General features: G+C 50.7%; 1 protein-coding gene across 2 annotated transcripts; it reads right to left on the bottom strand.

The window, feature by feature from the left end:
• Nucleotides 1-584: 584 nt before the first annotated feature.
• Nucleotides 585-19798, bottom strand: LOC310648329 (uncharacterized protein C14orf93). Of its 2 annotated transcripts, XM_083376085.1 has the most exons (7): nt 18953-19798; nt 17097-17363; nt 16176-16237; nt 14386-14489; nt 13579-13691; nt 12224-12289; nt 585-1047 (listed from the first exon to the last, which is right to left on the bottom strand). In XM_083376085.1, exons 1-7 carry the CDS (start codon nt 19457-19459, stop codon nt 646-648), a joined length of 1521 nt encoding a protein of 506 aa, XP_083232211.1. In that variant the 5' UTR covers nt 19460-19798; the 3' UTR covers nt 585-645. The 2 variants fall into 2 exon arrangements, with proteins under 2 accessions (XP_083232211.1, XP_083232212.1); XM_083376086.1 differs by lacking the exon at nt 12224-12289 and having other exon boundaries at nt 18953-19790.
• Between the last annotated feature and the right edge of the window lie 1918 nt (nt 19799-21716).

The raw sequence follows: 21716 nt of genomic DNA, 5'->3' as shown, positions 1-21716 counted from the left end.
TGATTTCTTTTCCTTCTGCCAGAAGGAAAATCAGGATGTGCTAAGCTAATATGACCGCAGGAAACACAGAAATGTTTTAGCATTGGGGTCCCCAATTCTGGGAGTTGAAGTCCACGAGTCATACAAGAACCAAGGTTCTAACTGTTAGGAAATTTCTCCTTAATTCTAGGTTGCTTCTCTCCTTGAATAATTTCGGTCCGTTGCTTCTTGCCCTGCCTTCTGGTGCTTTGGAGAATAGCTTGACTCCCTCTTCTTTGGGGCAGCCCCTGAGATATTGGAAGGCTGCTATCATGTCCCCCTTCGTCCTTCTCTTCATTAAACTAGACATCCCCAATTCCAGCACCCGTTCCTGATATGTTTTGGCCTCCAGTCCCCCGATCATCTTTGTTGCTCTTCTCTGCACCCTTTCCAGAGTCTTCACATCTTTTTTTTTACATTGTGGTGACCAAAACTGAATGCCGTATTCCAAGCGTGGCCTTACCAAGGCCTTGCAAAGTGGTATTAGCACTTCACGGTGACCTTGATTCTATCCCTCTCCTTCCTCAACTCCAATTCAGACAACCCAAGAAAACTTTGCACCCAACCCGGCCTCCATTCCGTGGGTTTTATTCGGCGGGCCCTTTTTTGCAAAGAGACGAAACAGTCTTACTCGTCCTTTTCCACTTTGATTTCTACAAACGAGCTGAGCTCGGGGCCGAAAGCTTTGTGGCTGGGCAGGTGGGCTGGGGTGCCCGTTCTGGGGTCTTCCTCTTGAAAGTGGGGGTTGTAGAGCTGCGGGGGCAGACGCTGGACCTCCCCAGAGGGCAAGCGCTCGGAGGGCAGCCCGTACACCCGGTTGGCTTTGGAGCCGTGCTTCGAGTTGGCATCCAGACGGTAGCAGAGCTGGCTGAGCGGCGTCGCTCGGAAGCGTGGGGGCCGTGCCACCCACACGCCGGGTTCGTGGGCGCTGTCTTCCTCATCCGACATCAGCTCTTCGGTTACGCCTTGCCACAGAAGCTGCTCTTCCGGGCCAAGTAGCCGGGCCACCCCTGAACGGTTGGCAAAAAGCTGGAAAGAAAAAAAAAGAGAGAGATTAGCTCTTCCTGGATTACAATCGCAACGGCCTTTGCTCCTGTCGTTGCCTGCCCATCTGTCCTCCTCTATTGCCAGGTAGTCCTTGACGTATGGTGACAATTGAGACCCAAATTGTCTGAGATGATCTAGGGCAGGGCTCCCCAACCCCCCAGGTCTGTGGACCAGTACCAGGCCGTGGCATGCCAGCAACCGGTCCGCACAAACAAGCAAAGCCCCATCTGTGAGATGCAGGCAGCAGGCAAAACTACGCACCCTCCGGTCCGCGGAAAAACCTCTCTCCACGGAACCGGTCCCTGGTGCCCCAAAGGTTGGGTACCTCTGATCTAGGGTCTTTTACTTGAGCAGCGGGTTGGACTAGAAGACCTCCAGGGGTCCCTTCCAACTCTGTTATTGTGTGATGAGGAACGTAACCATCTTTTGAGAGGAAAAAAAGAGATGATGCTAACAGCCCTTCCTGGATTATCACAACGGCCCTCACCTCTTTCCAGGTTGTCCTCGACTTACGATCACAATTGATGTCGAGATTTCTGTGGCTGAGTCCTTTGTTAAGTGAGTTTTCCCCATTTTACCCCTTCTTCCCTCAGCTGCTACGTGGATCACGGCAGCTGCTAAGGTAGTAACCTGGTTGTTAAGCCTCCCCCTGGATTTTGCTTGTCAGAAGGCCGCAAAAGGGGACCGCGTGACCGCAAGACACAGCAAAGGTCCTAAATATGAGCCAGTTGCCAAGTCTCTGAACTTTGAACCCGCGATCCTGACGATGCCGCAAAGTTCCTACGTCAACATCCAGCTCAAGAGTGCAAACAAAACTTCCGTCTCTGAAAAACTTACCTACGTTTACTGAATACACTGCGCGGTTATGTCGAAGCACAGCTAACTCTGAGGTTCCCAACACCAATTCGTAGACCGAAGCAATAATTTTCCCAGCCAAACTACCCAATGTCTTACACGCAGGCCGTACGCACAAGTTCACTTTGTTATAGGAACCGTCTGCTTCCAATCCACACCTGTTCTGGTGTCCTTGAAAAGGTTTCAGGCTTTCGCGGTCTTCAGCCCATTCGTAGGAGTTTCGTTTCTCCATCTGATCCCCTTGAAAGTAATACCTCCCCTCCCCCTTAAATCTAAAGGCAGGTTGAAACGCAGAGGCACGTAGCTGCCAAAGTTTCCTCCTTGACATCCTAACGGTGACAACAGTCGTTAAAGTCACGTTTTGTAACTTCGGTCATTGAACGAACGATGGGACGTTGAGGACCACCCGTATTTTCTGCTGTTCTTTGCGTGCGTGCAAGGCTGGGTCCCCTGCCCCACATTTGGCAGGTGGATTTGGCAAAGAGGCAGAACGCAGGCTTCATGGATCGGATGGCCGTGAATAATGCAAACCCTTCTTGGCAGCCAAGGGAGAGTTGGAAGCTGGCGGGTCCCTTCGACAGGCCTGCAACTCCCCTTTGCTAAGGCCAATGGCATCAAACACACACACACACACACACATATACAAAGACACACTCACATGGCAGCTGCTGCTGGGGGGGGGGCGGTATGGGCGAGGGAAGCTTCGATGGATCACAACCAGCTCAATTTTTTCCACCTTTGGGAAACCAAAGTGAGATCTTGGCTTTGCTGAACGATATTGGGAAATCAGCAGGATGCAGACATGTCGCAGGCTGGCTTCCCGAATTTTTATTTGCGGGAGAGTTTCTCTCCGCTGGCCACCTACCCTGGGCCTTGCACATTTTGGGGAATAAACCCCTCCTGATCCCTTAAAATTAAATATACAGGCAGGCCTCGGCCTACGACCACAATTAAGCCTAAGAGTTCTGTTGCTAAGCAAAGCAATTGTCACGTGAGCTTCTGCCCCATTTTGCAACCTTTCTTGACCGGGACGTTTAATTTAATTTAATTTAATTTATTAATATTTCTATACCGCCCTTCTCCCGAAGGACTCAGGGCGGTGTACAGGGCAAGAATAAAACACAGAATTTACAAAAATTAAAAGATAATTAAATACATGCCCGATTAAAATACAATTGATACATAATAAAAACCCCAATAAAAGTGATAAAAACCCCACCTATCCCCCCTCAGGCCAGGCCGGCTTGATCGAACAAGTATGTTTTCAGATCGCGGCGAAAGGAGCGCAGATCGGGCGCCGTCCGGAGCTCAACCGGTAGCTGGTTCCATAGCTCCGGGGCGCCCACAGAGAAGGATCTCCCCCTGGGGGCCACCAGTCGACATTCTCTGACCGGTGGCACCCTGAGGAGACCCTCTCTGTGGGAACGCACAGGGCGCAGGGCGCTTGATGCCGGCAGCAGATGTTCCCCGAGGTACTCCGGCCCCATGCCATGGAGGGCTTTGAATACCATTACTAGCACCTTGAATCTCACCCGGAAGACAACTGGCAACCAATGCAGCTCACGGAGCAGAGGTGTCACATGGGAGTATCGGGAGACTCCCAACACAACTCTCGCGGCTGCATTCTGTACCAGTTGGAGCCTCCGGGTGGTCCTCAAGGGAAGCCCCATGTAGAGAGCGTTGCAGTAGTCTAGGCGAGAGGTCACGAGCGCGTGAGTGACCGTGCATAGATCATCCCGGCTTAGATAGGGCCGCAACTGGCGCACCAGGCGAACCTGGGCGAAAGCCCCCCTAGTCACAGCTCCTATATGGTCTTCCAGGGTGAGCCGTGAATCTAGGAGGACTCCCAAGTTGCGAGCCCTATCTACGGGGGGTAATAATTCGCCCCCCATAACGAGAGGTGGAATGTCCGAATAAACCCGGGATGAAGGTATGCAAAGCCACTCGGTCTTGTCGGGGTTGAGCTGAAGTCTGTTCCTCCCCATCCAGACCCGAACCGCCTCCAGGCAACGGGACATCACGGTGAGGGCATCACTGGGGTGGTTTGGGGTAGAAAGAAAAAGCTGGGTATCATCAGCGTACTGATGATACCCAACTCCAAAGCCACGAATGATCTCACCCAGCGGTTTCATATAGATGTTGAACAGGAGAGGCGAGAGGACCGACCCCTGAGGAACTCCACAAACGAGAGACCTCGCGGTCGACCTCTGCCCCCCTGTCAACACCGACTGCGAGCGTCCCTGGAGATAGGAGGAGAACCACTGTAAAACCGTGCCTCCCACTCCCAATCCCCTGAGACGCCGCAGCAGGATACCATGGTCGATGGTATCGAAAGCCGCTGAGAGGTCTAATAGGACTAGAACAGAGGAATGACCCCTGTCCCGAGCCCTCCAGAGATCATTCACCAGCGCGACCAATGCCGTCTCCGTGCTGTGCCCGGGCCTGAAACCCGATTGGTACGGGTCTAGATAATCCGCTTCATCCAGGACCAAAGGGAGCTGATGCGCCACCACACTCTCAACAACCTTCGCAAGAAAGCGAAGGTTGGAGACCGGACGGAAGTTGTTCAATACAGCTGGGTCCAGGGCAGGCTTCTTGAGGAGGGGCCTCACCACCGCCTCTTTCAAGACAGCAGGGAAGCTACCCTCACTCAAAGAAGCAGATATAACTGCCTGGAACCAGCTGCGTGTCCTCTCCCGGGCTGCATAAACCAGCCAGGAAGGGCACGGGTCCAATAAACATGTGGTGGAGCTCAGTCTCCCCATAATCCTGTCCACTTCCTCCGGAGTTACAGAATCAAACTCCTCCCAAGTGATATCGACAAGACCACCCGCGTCCTGATCGCCAGACTCTGCCCAGTCAGAGTCCAGACCGGTCCGAATCCGAGTGATTTTGTCCGACAGATAATTGTTAAACTCCTCGGCACGACCCTGCAAGGGTTCCTCCCTCACCTCCTGATTAAGGAGGGAGCGAGTCACCCTAAACAGAGCGGCCGGGCGATTATTTGCGGACGCGATAAGGGCAGCGAAGTGATTAGACCTCGCCACCCTTATCGCAGCGAGATAAGACCTAATATGGGTTCTTAGTCGCAATCGGTCGGTTTCGGATCGGCTGGACCTCCAACCGCTCTCTAGGCCCCGTCTCCGGCGCTTCATCTCCCGGAGCTCCGCGGAGAACCATGGAGCTCGACGGGATCTGCATCGGGTCAGGGGCCGCAAGGGTACAACTCGGTCAAGAGCCTCAGTGGCTGCCCTTTCCCAAGCTTCCACTAAGGCATCTGCCGAGCTGTGAGTGGGGGAGGCAGGTGGGGACCCCAGCGCTGCCTGGAATCTCGCGGAATCCATTAAGCGTCTGGGGCGGTACCATCTAACTGGTTCCACACACCCACGGCGGGGGGTGGCAAAACGGAAGACCAGCCGCAGGAGATGATGATCGGTCCATGACAGGGGCATAATAGTTGGGGAGCCCCCACCAAGATCATCTAACCACCGACCAGATAAGAAAACTAGGTCAAGGGTGTGGCCTCCCTCATGAGTCGGTCCTGAAACTACTTGCGTCAGGTCCATGGCCGTCATGGAAGCCATGAACTCCCGAGCCAACTCAGATGATCCTCCCAGGGACGGTAGATTGAAGTCCCCCAAAACTATAAGTTTCGGGAACTCAACCACCAACCCAGAGAGGACATCGAGAAGCTCAGGCAGGGCTGCTGCTGTGTGACTAGGCGAAAGGTACACCAGCAGCAAGCCCAACTGCGCACCAGGGCCGCATCTCAAAAAGAGAGACTCACACCCGACTACCTGCGGAACGGTGGCCTCCCGCGGAGCTAAGGTCTCCCTCATAACAACAGCCACTCCCCCACCCCTGCCCTGAGCCCGAGGCCGGTGCAGCACCCGGAAACCCGGTGGGCAAAGATCAACCAGAGGAATACCGCCCTCTGGGCCCAACCAAGTCTCCGTGATGCAAGCCAGGTCCGCCTGCTCACCCTCGACCAAGTCACGGACGAGAGGAGCTTTATTAACGACAGACCTGGCATTCAGGTACACCAGCCGGAGCTCAGGCGGCTGCACGTCCTCACTCCCGGGACCTCGGGGTAGAACAAGAGGGTCGGAACGCCTCACCGCTTGCAAGTAGCGGAGAGGCCTTCCCAGAGCTCGATACGGCCCTCTATTCCTACATCTGCTGCCATTCCCTAACGTCGTGGGAATAGGCATTCCCACGACTTGTTCTGGAGCCCCGGAGGCGACCGACCCCCGCTCCTCCCCTCCGCGATCAATCCCGGCCCTGGCCTGGTTGCTGGACTGCCCCCCATATCCGAACAACCAAAGGAAGTTCCCACCCCCCTCCCTAACCTCATAAAAAATTTAACCAAAAAACTAACCAGGGGCCTCCTATTTGGCTTATATCGGAGGCCCCTACCCATGCCCAGCCATCTCTCAGGGTCCCAACACTCGGGCCCTTCATCAAGAGGAGGTGAAAAAAGTAAGGCGGGTCGCTCCCAGGATGGGGGGGCCCCCCTGAGAGCGTATAAGGTCGTGCTAGAATAAGTCAGACGCATGATCTTAACAAGTCCGACAAAAAACGGCAAGGCAGACCAGATCAATATGGGAGGATCTCAAAATAAATAAATTGAAGGCAAATGACCAGAGAGCCAGCCCAGCTCCACTGCCACTAGAGCTGGGAAATCCCGGAACAGATCGAATCCCGCCCTCTCACGGCGGTCAAGGCCGGGGGGCAATCTGGTACATACAAACCGGGGGAGCAATACCCCCCAGAGCTCTCACCTCTAGGAGGCAGCAGATATAAAAACTTAACCCCTCTCCCACAGTGGTTGTACCCCGGACCTTCCAAAATTATAGGGGAGGGGAGGAGAGAAAAGAAAATTAGAGCAAGGGAGTCAGCGAAATACAACAGGGCAGATAAGCCTGTAGAGATACAGAATGGTAGGAGAACTCCGGTTACAATTCAAAGTCATATTGAAAGAGGACCAGGTAATAATCGGCCAGGAAGGGGGACCAAGACCATGGTAGTTCAACTGAACCACAAAACATGGTTTAGTCAGTTTCTAGCGTCGCAGAGGTTAAAATTATGTCTCATTAGCGTCCGAGGCATCAGCGTCCGCATTCCCCCACCAGGCCAGGTCACCGTACCAGAGAGGCCGCGGTACTCCACTCTCCTCACCGCCAGCCATCTCAGACACCAGCCAGGCAATATCTCCACCACTTGAGCACTTCTACGCCAACGCTGCTCCGAGCCGCGATTCATAGTTAGTCAATCAGCATGCGGCTCTCCCAAGCAGCTGAAAGGCGCTCCGGAACACCACCAAACTCTAAAGAGTTGTCCCGGGCTCCGCAGGCTTCAACACATCACCAGGATCCGCAGACTCCGGAAGGGGCCGACAATCAGCTGGCCGACAATCAGCTGGTCCATCAGGGGCCGACAATCAGCTGGTCGGCGGAGCGCAGGCCTCCAAAATCCTCCACCCGGCTCCAACAAGATCTTAATCAGGCTCTTAAAATTCTCAAAATTCTCAAACTCCCCCGGCATCAGCATTCACTGGTCAGCGCCGCGTAGAGCAGAGCTCCGAAAACTATCTAGATCTTCCCGGCACTCCAGCCGCCTCCGCTGAGATTTGCCAAGTCCACCAATTCCCTGCAGTCCGACAAACAGCTGATCGTATGGCACGGGGAACTACTCAGCTCCTCCGCGTCTTCCAGAGCCTCCAGCAACTCTTCCGGGCTCAGATGGAAAAAACCTCGGAGAGTCCGGGGCTCGCGGGGCTCGCGGGGCGTTCACGGGGCGTTCACGGGGCCAAAAAATGATAGTCCAGAAGCTCACCTCGTCTCCCATCCATGTCCATCACAGGGGAAAATCCTGTGAGGCTCCCAAGGTCGCCACATTGCCGGAGCTCCGCACGGAGCTCAGCCGAGCACGTCCGCCATCTTGGGCATGCTCAGAAGTCCCTGTGGTTGTTAGGTTAGGATCGGGGCTGTTAACTGACTCTGGCTTCCCCCATTGATTTTGCTCATCAGAAAGTCTCAAAAAGGAATCACACGATCCCGGGACGCTACAACCGTTGTAAATATGAATCAGTTCCAAGCTTTTAAATTTTGATCACAAGGATGCTGCAACGGTCTGAAAAATGGTCATATGTCGTATTTTCCCCAACGGTGTTGTAACACTGAACAGTCACTAAGTGAACCATTTTAAGTTGAGGATGTTGTGACTCAGGGCCAGCCTGTGGGTCCGACAGCCGGGTCCGATGTATCGGATGACTCAGACGAGGGGGAGGAGGGAAACGAACCGGCTGATGATGGTTCGGAGGCTTTGCAGAGCCCTCAGCCGGGGACCTCTTCTCAGCTGCGTGAGCCCGAGAGTGCGGAGGAAGATGACCCACAGCTGGCCCTGTTCAAGGACGCCCGACGCAGGAGGCAGTCGAGCAGGAACAAACAAAGAAAGGCTGTGGGACTCCTCGGGAGGAGGCACAGGGAGACCACGCCCTGAGCTCTCTATAAAAGGAGTGTTTGGGGAGGGGCTGGTTGCTGAAAGCAACTTTTCCGCTTGAGAAGACAAGCTCTAGTGTTTTTGTTAACTGCGTAATTAAATCTTGGCAGATGCCTTTTAGCCTTGGACGCTCTCCAGTCTCTTCTTTCTGAATAGGGGTTTGCCTTACTACAAGGCCAGAAGAGGGCTGGTTCAGAACAGAGGACTTACTGTATGCAGAGAGTCCTCGGTTTACAACCTCAATGGTAAAATGCTGAGCGAGACAGTCGTTAAGTGAGTTTTGCCTCATTTTACGACCTCGCGTGCACGTTGGGGAATAAACTGTCCTGACCTGGGCGGGGCCGTTAAGATTAAATACAGGCAGTCCTCAATTTACAACCAGACAGTTGTTAAAGCAATCCCTGCAGTTCTTAAAGTTAGTAACATGGCTGTTAAGTGAATCGGACCGTTCACTTTGCTTGTTGGAAGGTCACAAAAGTGAATCACGTGACCCCAGGACATTGCAACCGTCAGAAATACGAGCCAGTTGCCAGCCGTCTGAATTTTGATCACGTGACCAGGGGGATAGTGGAACGGTCGTTAAGAGTGCAAAACGGTCACAAGTCACTTTTTTCAGTGCCGTCGTAACTTTGAATGGTCGCTAAATGAACTGTTGTAAGGCGAGGACAACCTATACACGGGAGCAAACTGGAAGATGAGCTGCGGCTTGGGGGAAAAAAATGTTTTTACGGGGGTTTGTTTTGAGAAGCCGGGAAGCCTTTGGATCATCTTAAGCACGTGAACTCTGGAAAAAAAAAATCGAATTTATTTCTCTTAGACGTCTAATTCATAACTTAGTGAGGTGATAACCTTTAAAAGGGACGCGGTGGCTCAGTGGGTTAGGACGCTGAGCTTGTCGATCAGAAGGTCGGCAGTTTGGCAGGTCGAATGCCGAGTGCCTGTTACTCGTCCCAGCTTCTGCCAACCTAGCAGTTCGAAAGCACGTAAAAAAAATGCAAGTAGAAAAATAGGGACCACTCCGGTGGGAAGGTAACAGCGTTCCGTGCGCCTTTGGCGTCTAGTCATGCCGGCCACATGACCACGGAGACGTCCTCGGACAAGCGCTGGCTCTTCCGCTTTGAAACGGAGAAGAGCACCGGCCCCTAGAGTCGGAAACGACTAGCACGCATGCGCGGGGGAACCTTGACCTTTACCTTAACCTTTAAAATATATATATATAAAATCCCAGAGACACTTCCTGATTAGGGGACCTCGCTAGTTTAAGCAAAGCATAAAACTTAAAATCGTGTCTGGTCTTGTAAAAAGTTCATTTTGGAATTTTTATGGTCTTTTTTTCTCCTCAAGTATTTATTATAAGTCTGCTGCTGCTTTCTGGCCCTGGATGGATGATTCAAAGGGGAGATGAATTATTTTTTTTTTCAAAATTATCCTATTCTGAGGGTTAAACGAATATTGAGCAAAAAAGCTAAAATCAGCAGGAAGACCCTGCGGAATTTGGTCTGTTTAACCCCAATTAAACCAGGATGAAAATACTTTTCCAGGCATCCATAGGGAGAGGAGACAAGGGAGGGGGGGGGGAAAATGAGGCCACATGTACATTGATATCACAACCTGTGTGATATACTTGTTTTTTTCTTCTGGTTCATTACACAGAAGAAATGTTTGCACAAAAGCAAGGATAACGGTAATGAGCTGGATCCAGAATAGCTAATTATCTAAGGAAGATCCGCTAGATTATAGCAAGATGGAACAATTACGGTATTACTAGCAGAAATCCCATCAACTTCAATCGTCTAGGCCAGGGGTCTTCAAACTTGGCCCTTTGAGGACATGTGGAGTTCAACTCCCAGAATTCCTTAGCCAGGCCTGGCTGAGGAATTCTGGGAGTTGAAGTCCACAAGTCATCAAAGGGCTAAGTTTGAAGATCCCTGGTCTAGGCCCTGTTTCTCAACCTTGGCCGCTTTAAGTTGCATGGACAACTCCCAGAATCCCTCAAGCAGCATGGAATTCTGGGAGTTGAAGTCCACAAGTCATCAAAGGGCCAAATTTGAAGATCCCTAGTTTAGGCCCTGTTTCTCAACCTTGGCCGCTTTAAGTTGCGTGGACTCCAACTCCCAGAATCCCTCAGGCAGCATGGAATTCTGGGAGTTGAAGTCCACAAGTCTTAAAAGTCGCCAGGTTTTGAGAGCCCTGATCTACCTATATTGGCCAATTTGGATCAGTCCCCTGGTGCAATACGATGAAACGCTCTATTCCCCTTATTTATATGGAGACAACAAGCTGCAGAAGATGGAGCTGAGATAGCCAATAACAACCCCTCTTTACCCCACCCCTATTACTGGTGGGTCCTCGACTTACAACCGTCCACTTAGTGACCGTTTGAAGTCACAACGGCACTGAAAAAAGTGACTTGTGACCCTTTTTTTCACATGGCTGTTGCAAAATCCCCTGTGGTCACATGATCACAATTCGGCCCCTTGGCTCATATTTATGACGGATGCCGTGTCCCCAGAGGTCACGCAACCAACTCTTGCAACCTTGCAGGTAGCTGGTCCTTTGCCTTCTTTTAGAGAGGCCTTACCTGTGTCCTCAGAGTCCCCTGAGTGGTGCAAATGGGTGTGGAGCCTTCCGTCCAAGAGACGGGCAGGCTGTCGGGGATGAGTTTGTGTTGTCTGCAACTCAAACCAAAGTGCAAATGGTTCCCGTAGTCTGCCATTTTTTTCCCCCCTGGAATTCCGTTCATCCTCCCGCGCCGTTCAAAGGGGATTCCTCCCAAAGTGCACGGCTAAATGTTGAAGGAGATTCACAATCATCCAGGTCAGGGGTAGGCCACCTGGGCTCTTTTAGGACTCGTGGACTTCAACTCCCAGAATTCCTAAGCCAGCATGGCTCAGCTTGGAAACCTCTCCCTTTTCCCTCAGCGTGGCTGGCTCAGGAATTCTGGGAGTTGAAGTCCACGAGTCACGAAGGGGGCAAAATTTCCCTCATGCTGGCTCAGGAATTCTGGGGGTTGAAGTCCACGAGTCATGAAGGGGCCAAAGTTTCCCTCATGCTGGCTCAGGAATTCTGGGAGTTGAAGTCCACGAGTCACGAAGGGGCCAAAGTTTCCCTCATGCTGGCTCAGGAATTCTGGGAGTTGAAGTCCACGAGTCACGAAGGGGCCAAAGTTTCCCTCATGCTGGCTCAGGAATTCTGGGAGTTGAAGTCCACGATTCATAAAAGAGCCAAGGTTGCCTATCCCTGATCCAGGTAATGGTTGTTCCAAAGGTGCTTTTTCAGGAGGCAACTATTTTCTTCTTTGAAGGCCTTTCAACAGGGAAAAGAGACCCAGGGCAGAAAACTTCCAGCAGCCAAGAAGGCCCCATACCCATTTGCACCGCTCAGGTGACCCCGAGGACACAGGTGAAAACCTCCAGGTGACCTCAACAGTTCTCTAAAAGAATGCAAATGACCGGCTGTCTGCAAGGAGTATAAATCCTTCCATTTCCCCACCATTCAGTCAGAACTGAAGAAAGCTTCTGGGATGAGAAGCGAAAAGTCTTCAGAGAAAAAACAGGGAACAATCCAGTTGCCTCTTGAAAAAAAACACCTTTGGGACAGCCATGACCTAAACGTCGGAGAATCTCCTTCCACGTTTATTTTAAGATGAATATTGCCAAACAAGTCCCAGGCCCGAGAGTAGATGAAGGCAGGATGATGGAAGACATGACAACCCCTGTATATATTTCCGCTGCCATCGACTGCAAAGCTGAGGGGGACCACAACTTAAATCTAAATTAAACCCAGTAAGGCTTAATCCCACCCGTAACGTTGATAGACTGCCAGCCTGATCGTATATCAGCCCTGGAAGATAATGGAACTGGCACTTCTGTAAATACAATTAAAGGAAGGTCGTAAAAAACGGAAGTTTGCATTTGGAAATAAATACAGCTAACGCCGAGTCGGGAAAAAAAGAGACCAACATTTTATGGAGTCTAGAAGGAGAATTCCCTTACGTCAACGGAGAAGCCCGTGATCAGCTTGCATTTAGCGATTTTAAATTTTAAAACATTTTACATTTGCACTTTTAAATATTTCATATTTTCACAGGAAACCGATCGGGCTGCCTTGGTGGTCGTTTGCTTTTAACATCTGTGTTTTGCCTCTTGGCTAAGCCCCTATTATTCCATCACCCTCGAGGTGGGGTGGGGTGGGGAAATAGTTTTTTTCTCCATAAATTTCAGTGGAACATTGCTGCAATTTCCTCTTCCACATTGGAGCTTCAAAATTTTTGTGTGCAGACGTCGTGAAATAAAATCGCTGGAAGCCTTGTATTGACTTTTAAAACGTGACAAAACCCCACCCCACCCCAAAGTAATAAACAGAATAAGAGTCATCGGGTCACCTGCAACCAAATTACAGAATAACAAGAATTGGAGGGACCCCGGAGGTCTTCTAGTCCAACCCCCTGCTCAGGCCGCAAATACCTTTTAAGAGAAATGGTTGTCCAATCTCTCGTAAAAACCGCCAGTGTTGGAGCACCCGCAACCTCTGGTGGCAAGCTGTTCCATTGGCTAATTGTTCTCACTGTCAGGAAATTTAGTTCTAGGTTGCTTCTCTCTTTGGTTAGTTTCCATCCGTTGTTTCTTGTCCTGCCTTCAGGTGCTTTGGAGAAGAGGTTGATCCCCCAACTCTTCTTTGTAGCAGCCCCCAAATACTGAAAGACTGCTATTATGTCACCCCTAGTCCTTCTCTTTGTTAGACTAATAGAATAACAGAGTTGGAAGGGACCTGGGAGGTCTTCTAGTCCAACCCTCTGCTCAAGCAAGAGACCCTATTCCATTTCAGAAAAAATGGCTGTTCAATTTCTTCTCGAAAACCTCCCGTGATGTAGCACCCACAACTTCCGGTGGCAAGCCGTTCCACTGATTAATTATTCTCACCGTCAGGAAATTCCTCCTTAATTCCAAGTTGCTTCTCTCCTTGGTTAGTTTCCACCCGTTGCTTCTTGTCCTGCTTTCAGGTGCTTTGGAGAATAGGTTGACCCCCCCCCCCACACACACACACTCTTCTTTGGGGTAGCCCCTCAAATATTGGAAAGCTATTATCGCGTCTGCCCTGGTCCTTCTTTTTGTCAGATTAGACAGACCCACAACGTACGGAATTGCCGAGCCTTACCCGATACCGCCGGCTGCGTAATTTCTTCTCCTCTTTCTCCTTAAGCCCTTTGAAAGGATTGAGAGAATTCCGATATTCGCGGCGCTTGGTCAAAAAGTAGGCCACACAAGCACCTAAAAGAAGAAAGCGTGTCTGTGCACAAGTGTACACAAGTCGGCAACCCAGAACGCCAGAATTTGGGTCACTCTAGATCGCCAAAGGCTGCTATAAAGATATCTCTCCGTTTACACAATTCAACATTTCAAATATCATCCATCAGTTCTGGAATAAATACCAGAAGCTATTTCTAAAGCCGAAGGAAAAAAATGTTCTGTTTAGCGACGGAAGAGGAATATAATGATTTGGGTGGGGCGGGGAAGAGGGGGGGGATGAATTTGGAATGCAGGTAGTCCTTGACTTATGACCAAAATTTCTCTTGTTACTAAGCGAGAGATTTGTTAAGTGAGTTTTGATCCATTTTACGACCTGTCTTGCCATAGTTATTAAACGAAGACACTGGTTTCCCCATTGTCCCGAGGTCGCAAAAGGGGATCACGTAACCCCGGGACGCTGCAACCGTCACAAATACGAAAACAGTGGCCCAAACCACTGAATTTTGACCACATGTACCGTTCGTCAAGTGAAAAACGGTCATAAGTCACTTTTTCCCCCAGCGCTGTTGTAACTCCAAACAGTCACTAAACGAAGCGTGGTTAAGCTGAGGACTACCTGTAGGTTCGAGTGGCGAAACCTGGAAACCGAATGGGGTGGGGAGAAAAAAAATCAAAATAAATAAATAAAAACAAAAAAAACCCCAACCCAGCTCACCTTTAAGTTCCTTATCTGTATAATTATGGTGATTGGAAACCAATTCGTGTCTGAGTTTTTCCAGCAAAAACTTCACCACGGAAATATTCCAGGTTGATTTAATACTGCAAAAGAAGGAACGGAGTAAATAGCCTAGCTGCAGGGCAAGGCAACCTTGGCTCTTTTATGACTCGTGGACTTCAACTCCCAGAATTCCTGAGCCAGCATGGGGGATCTATGGCCCTTTCATGACTCGTGGACTTCAACTCCCAGAATTCCTGAAGCGGCCACACTGAGGGAAAAGGGAGAGGTTTCCAAGCTGAGCCATGATGGCTCAGGAATTCTGGGAGTTGAAGTCCACGAGTCATAAAAGAGCCAAGGTTGCCTACACCTGGCCTAGCAGACTTCAAAAACTGAAGTAAAAAATTAGCATAAAATCATAATCATAATAACAATAACAATAATAGTTCGAAGGGACCTCGGGGGGGTCATCTAGTCCAACCCCCTGCTCAGGCAAGAAAACCTAGATAATTTCAGACAAATGGTTGTCCAGTCTCTTCTTAAAAACCTCCGGTGTTGGAGCATTCACAAGAATGTCACTAAAAGACCAGTATTGTTGTCACAATGCCTGGGGAAAAGACAGACCTTATGGCCATTTTTTCACGCTTATGACCGTTGCAGCATCCCCAGGGTCCCGTGATCAAAATTTGGACGCTTGGCAACTGACTCATATTTACGACGGTTGCGGTTGTCCCGAGGTCGTGTGATCCCCTTTTGCGACCTTCCGACGAGCAAAGACAATGGGGGAAAGCCGGATCCACTTAACAACCGTGTTTACTAACTGAACTTGCAGGGATCCACTTAACAGCTGCAGCCAGCCAGATGGTAAAAAGGAGGCAAAACTCACTTAACTCTCTTGCTTAGCAATTTGAAATTTTTGCGGTCATACGTTGAGGACTTACCGGTACAGTTTTCCATTTTTCACAGCAAAGCACTGCTCACCGTTGATAAAATGCTTTGCACCTAATCTATAAATCAGACGCTGCTGATAACAACGGATAATGGGATCCACTTTTTTCTCGGAAGCAAGGCAGCCGGATAAATGGAAGAAAAATCTTTGCCGGCTTTGTGCATTAGACAACAACCGAAACACCCTTGGGCTGCACAAAGTGATAGAAAACACCACACCGTCTGCTGATCGCTTTGTTCCAAAGCTCACGATAGCTTTCTTTGACAGGAAAGTGAAATCCCAAGACGGTAAAGACGTACAGGTTAGTCCTCGACATACACCCACAGCTGAGCCCAAAATTTCTGTCGCTAAGTGAGACAATTGTGAGTTTTGCCCAGTGGTGGGATTCAGCCAGTTCGCACCAGTTTGGCAGAACCGATAGCTAATTTTTTTGTTGCCCAGGGCCAGAACGGACTTCCGGAAGCGGCATTCGCACAGAGAACTGGTTGTTCACGTATTTGAATCCCACCACTGGTTTTTTTGCCCCGGTTGTTAAGCGAATCACATTAGAAACGCAGTTCTTAAGCGAATCTTAACTTCCCTATTGACTTTGCTTGTCAGAAGGTCACAAAAAGGGGATAGCAACCGTCATAAATCTGAACTCGTAGCCCCGTGGCTGAATTTTGATCCCGTGACCACGGGGATGCTGCAACGGTCGTTAAGTGTGAAAAACTGGTCCTAAGTCACTTTTTTTCCAGTGCCGTGGTAACTTCGGTCACTAAACGAACGGCCGTTAAGTCGAGGACTGCCTGTAATTAGCAAAGCCTTATTGATTTTATTTGTCTCTCACACAACAGCTCACCTTTCCGCGCCATCAAACCGCTTTTCGTTGCCGACGTGGTTGTGAACGTTGTGGACCAATTTCTATAAAGGGGAAAAGAGAAGAAGGCGAAATTCAGCCAAACTCGGTCCCGGGTGATGAAAAACACGATTCAGACAACAAGCCTTCCGAACGGCGGGTGTATTGTGGGTCACAAGCTCGGCCGTAATAATAATAATAATTATAATTATTATAATAATCGTGGGGTTTCTCCTTGATTTCTTCCAAGCCAGAACTATCGTTCTATGAGGGGAGGTCGTCTTTTTCAAGTCTACCCTGCTCTTCTTCGCTCTCCCACCACGGAGCAAAGTGAAGACTCCTTTCAAATCTGGCACGTGCTGTTGGGTTAGAAGAGAATTACAGAGTTGGAAGGGACCTTGGAGGTCATCTAGTCCAACCCCCCCTGCTCAGGCAGGAAACTGTACCATTTCAGATAAATGGTTATCCAGTTTCTTCTTAAAAACCTCCAGTGTTGGAGCATTCACACCTTCTGGTGGCTAGTCGTTCCACTGGTTAATTGTTCTAACTGTTAGGAAATTTCTCCTTAGTTCTAGGTTGCTTCTCTCCTTGATTAATTTCCGTCCATTGCTTCTTGTCCTGCCTTCGGGCGCTTTGGAGAATAGCTTGACTCCTTCTACTTTGGGGCAGCCCCTGAGATATTGGACCACTGCTATCCTGTCCCCCCTCGTCCTTCTCTTCATTAAATTAGACATCCCCAATTCCTGCAACTGTTCTTCGTATGTTTTAGCCTCCGGTCCCCTGATCCTCTTTCTTGCTCTTCTCTGCACTCTTTCTAGAGTCTCAACATCTTTTTTTACATCGTGGTGAGCAAAACTGGACGCCGTATTCCAAGTGTGGCCTTACCAAGGCCTTGTAAAGTGGTAGGAAGGGAAGTCAACTCACGGACAAGACCAGATCCCGTTTGCGCCTGGCGTTCTTCTGCCCGATGCTTCTGCTCCTGCAAGGGAGACTGCTGAAGCCTACAGAGAAATGGGGTTCGCCGTTCGGGGTCTCCTCGTGGGTCGCGCTGGTGGGGGACCCCTCTGGACAAGAGAGGGAGTCATTCAGAGGTTGCAGAAGTGGCTGATGGGCCATCGGTGGGGTGGGGGAGGAGGGAGGAACATACACCGGCGGTACTGGGGCGTCTCCTGTAGGACATTCCTCGGCTACCTGGTGGGAGAGGAAGAATTACACACATCCCGCACAAACGGGAGTCCCCTTTGCTGGTAGTCCTCGGCTTACGACCACAACGGCCCCCCATTGTGATACTGAACACGATTTTGGCAATGACAGAGCAAATTAAGCCCCCCCCAAATTTTCATCGCTAAGCGAGACAGTTGATGTACGAATCCATTGAAAGCGCACAAATACCGAGACCAAAATTGTCGTCGCTAGGCAAAGAGTTGTTCGGGGAACTTTGTCCCATTGTACGACTTTGCTTGCCACAGTTGTTAAGTTAGGAACGCGGTTGTTAAGTGAATCCGGCTTTCCCCATTGACTTGACTAGCCGGAAAGTCGCAAATGGGGGAAATCGTGTGACTCTGAGACGCTGCAAATGTCATAAATAGGAACCAAGGGTCAGAATTTTCAGCGTGTGAAGGTGGGGGAATGCGACAACGGTTCTAAGTGCGGGAAAACTGGTCCTAAGTTGGGTTTTTTCAGTGCCGTTGTAACTTTGAACGGACACTAAATGAATTGTTGTAAGTCGAGGACTACCTGTGTTCCAATTTCCAACCCTCTCTGCTTTAGCACTTTGAGAGGAGGGGCAGCAAGCAGCCCCCCCAATTCCTTGAAACGTACTTTTCATGCCACTCTAGCCTTGAAAACTCTACTCCTCTGCAGTCTTCCTACGTACGTGCATAAATAAGGAGATTCGTTGGAACTTTAGCGATAGTCCTCGACTTATGACCGTTTGCTAAGTGCCTGTTTGAAGATGCAGAGGCACTGAAAAAAATGATTCATGACCGGTCTCCACACTTATGACTGTTATAGCATCCTCGTGGTAACATGATAAAAAATATGGACACTTGGCAACCGGGTGGGTGTTTACGACGGTCGCAACACCCCGGGGTCATTCGCGATCGCCGTTAGTAACCATCCCAGAGGGCTTCCGGCAAGTAAAATCAGCAGGGGAATCCGGGTTCGCTTAATGACCACGATTCACTTAACAAGATGCAGCGATTCGCTTAACTACCTGTGAAACTGGAGGTCATCACATGGGGCCCAACCGCCTCCTGGTGAGCAGCAGGAATTCTCCCAGTCGTAAGTCGAGGACTAGGAAGGCAAAATCTACAATGCTCTGAACGCCCATGTGGAAAGGAAAGCCTCTCCTCATCGCCCCTCAGTGCAGGGGAATCGTGCCAGGCCCAAATGAGCAGCCGAGGCTGCGAGGCGGTTTTCCTCCTCCTGTCGGAAGCTTTTCCCACGCTCCTTTCCTGCCAGCCCTCCGCCAGCTCAGCCCAAACTCCTCATTTACCCCGAGCAGCGCCAAACCCAGTTCCAGCTCGGCCTAAGGACGACGTTGCCAACCCTGGCAGGGTTTTCAGCTCTCTCGCTGCAGCTTCTCCAGCCCAGATTTGGCGCGACTCCCAGATCGCCACTCTCTGGAGGAGCGTTTGGCAGGGAGCGCGGGAAACGCCATCAACTATTCATGATGCCATCTGTGCCCGACCAGCGGGACGGGGCTACGGCTCGGATTTGATGGAGCGGGAGAGACAGAGCCCACCCACCCCACCCCACCCCAATTCCAAGCTACGTACTCCACCGAGGGCCGATACGGGCGAGAAGGCCAAAGTTTCGGATCGGCCCGCTGCAGCCGACGCGGCTCCCAGCTGCCTCAATTCCTCGATGACCACCTGGACGCCGTTCCCGAACCCTTCGGCCTCCAGGTCCTCCTCGTCTTCAGCGTCCACTGTCTGCTCCTCGGGGCTGGGTTTGAGGGCCACGAGGGGAGCCCGTCGCAGGGCCGCCACGTCTTCCTCGAGGCGTTTCAAGGCGTCGTTGTTGGCCCTGGCCAAGCTCAGCGCCAGCTCGGCTAAGCTGACCGCCTTTTCAACCCGCTGGTAGATGAGGTGGAGCATCTGCTCCGAGGACTGGACTGTCAGCCCTGTGCCCGTGATGGTGATGGGGGTGCACGGAGGGGACGATGGGGGCAGGGGTGGCGGGGCCGTGGCGGGACCCCCCGGCTCCTGCTTGCAAGTGCCACAGCAGCATTTGGCTTCTTTCCCGTGGGACGGGGAGAACAAGATGGTGGCGCTGAACGACATGGGAGCAGGAACCCGGATTTTTGCGGGACTGGCAGATCCCGGTAGAAGCAAAGATGGCTCCGGGGTGGATCGGAGAGCCTCAGGAGAGAAGGCGCCTCAAAGACACCAGACTACCGAAAGTGGGGGGGGGGGAGAATCAAGGAAAATAAAGCAGCTGGATGAGTTTGGCTCAGCCTCAGCCATGTAGCTTTGCAAAGCCGCAAGTGGCCTTTTTGGGAACATCGTGGGGGGGGTTTCGAACCAGGGTCTCCAACCAATTTCCCGCCCCCCAGACGGACACGAAAGCCAGCCAAAGGGAGCAAAAGAGAACCAGCTTGTTTTAATGGTAAAGCTAGGAGGCTGGGAGTTCTAGTCCCACCTTAACTGTGAAAGTCAGCGAGGTGACTTTTGAGCCCATCACCAGGAGATGGTGAGTTCAAGTCTCGCCCGAGAGGTAAAAGCCGGCTGGGTGACTTTGGACCAATCACCAGGAGACAGTGAGTTCTAGTCCCGCCTTAGGTGTGAGTGTCAGTTGGGTGACTTTGGGCCAATGAACCAGGAGACTCTGAGTTCTAGTTCTGCCTTAACTATGAAAGTCAGCTGGGTGACTTTGAGCCAATCACCAGGGGATGGTGAGTTCAAGTCCTGCCTTAGACACGAAAGCTGACGGGGAGACTTGGTGGCAAAAACCAGGAGGCTGGCAATTGTATTCCCACCTTAGGATGAAACCCGGCTGGGTGGCTTTGGATCAATCACCAGGAGACGGTGAGTTCTAGTCCCGCCTTAGGCATGAAAACCAGCTGGATGACTTTGGGCAACTCCCTCCATCTCTCTCTCTCTCTCTCTCTCTCTCTCAGGCCAGCCCACCTCGCAAGGTTGTTGTTGTGGAGAAAATCGGAGGAGGATGTTGCATTGGGTATGTTCACCGCCTTGAGCTATTTGTAAAAAATAAAAATAAAAGTCGGGACACAAATAAATCATAAAAATCAATACAGCCGGTCAAGCCACTTCCCGCTGCTACCCGGCTCAGCGGCCCTTCAAAGCTGCAAACGGTTGCAAATCTTGCAGGCCTCTCGCCGTGCCGCTTCATCTGAATTGTGGTGCCGTTTTTGGCTCTTTGCCACCGCGGCCGAAACTCTATTAACTCACTGCTGACCTCCTGTAAATTTTACCCAAGGCCTCCTGAGTAGATTGTCAATGGACTCTCACAATTAACTCAGTGTGGAGGAGACGGCGGAGGGACTACTACGGAGATTTTTCAAACACAAGAATTTTCACGGTTAACCGGAGGTTCAGCAGCTTCAGAGACCGTGAGAAACCTATCAACAAACTCCGATAAAGCTTTGATTCGATCTCTGCCACATCGGCAGATTACAGGTGGTCCTCGACTTACAAGCACTTGTTCAGCGACCGTTGGAAGTTACTACTCGCGCTGGAAAAAAAGCAACTTATGACCATTTTTCACTTACGACCGTTGCAACTTCCCCCGTGGTCACGTGATCAGAATTCAGACGCTTGGCAACCTGCTCATGTTTACGACGGTCGCGGCGTTCCCCCCGGGGGGTCACGCGATCCGCTCTTGCGACCGTCTGGCAAGCAAAGTCAATGGGGAAGCCAGATTCACTTAACGTCGGGTTGACTTAATTTAACAATTGCGGCGATTTGGTTAACAAAGGCGACAAGAAAAGTTGTAAAATTGGAGCAAAACTCCCTTAACAAATGTCTCTCTTAGCAACAGAAATGTTAGGGTCAATTGTGGTTGTAAGTCGAGGATTACCAATATTCTGAATAAATCTGGCAAAATTATTAGTCAAATTATAGGCATTGTAGTTCAAAGATAACACAGGGAGTCCTCGACTTACGGCCACAACGGAGCCAAAAATTTTAGGACCTTTCTTGCCAGTTGCTAACAAGTGTGAAAAACAGTAATGTCACTTTTTTCAGCACCGTAGTAACGTCGGTCACTAAATGAAGGCTTGTAAATCGAGGACCTTTACTGTGCGTCCAGGATCACTTTGTGTCCCCCCTCTCTCTCTAATAACTTATTCACTAAACTTGCAAAAACATCTTCAGGCCGTAACTAACCAGCTGCATGTCAGCAGGGGGTTCCATCTGTTAGCTTTTGCCTCTGTTCCCACAACACGCTTAACCTGACTCCAGGGTTGGCCGATTTTTCTGGATGGCACAGCACACCACAGCCTCAACTATAACCACAGCGAAAATAAATCTAAACCGGCTGAGCATCCTTGCAGGAAGATGGGCTCTAAACCTCTGAACG

Source organism: Vipera ursinii, assembly GCF_947247035.1.
Source record: "Vipera ursinii genome assembly, chromosome: Z".
Lineage (NCBI taxonomy): Eukaryota > Metazoa > Chordata > Lepidosauria > Squamata > Viperidae > Vipera > Vipera ursinii.
This window is presented reverse-complemented; position numbering and strand designations above follow the sequence as displayed.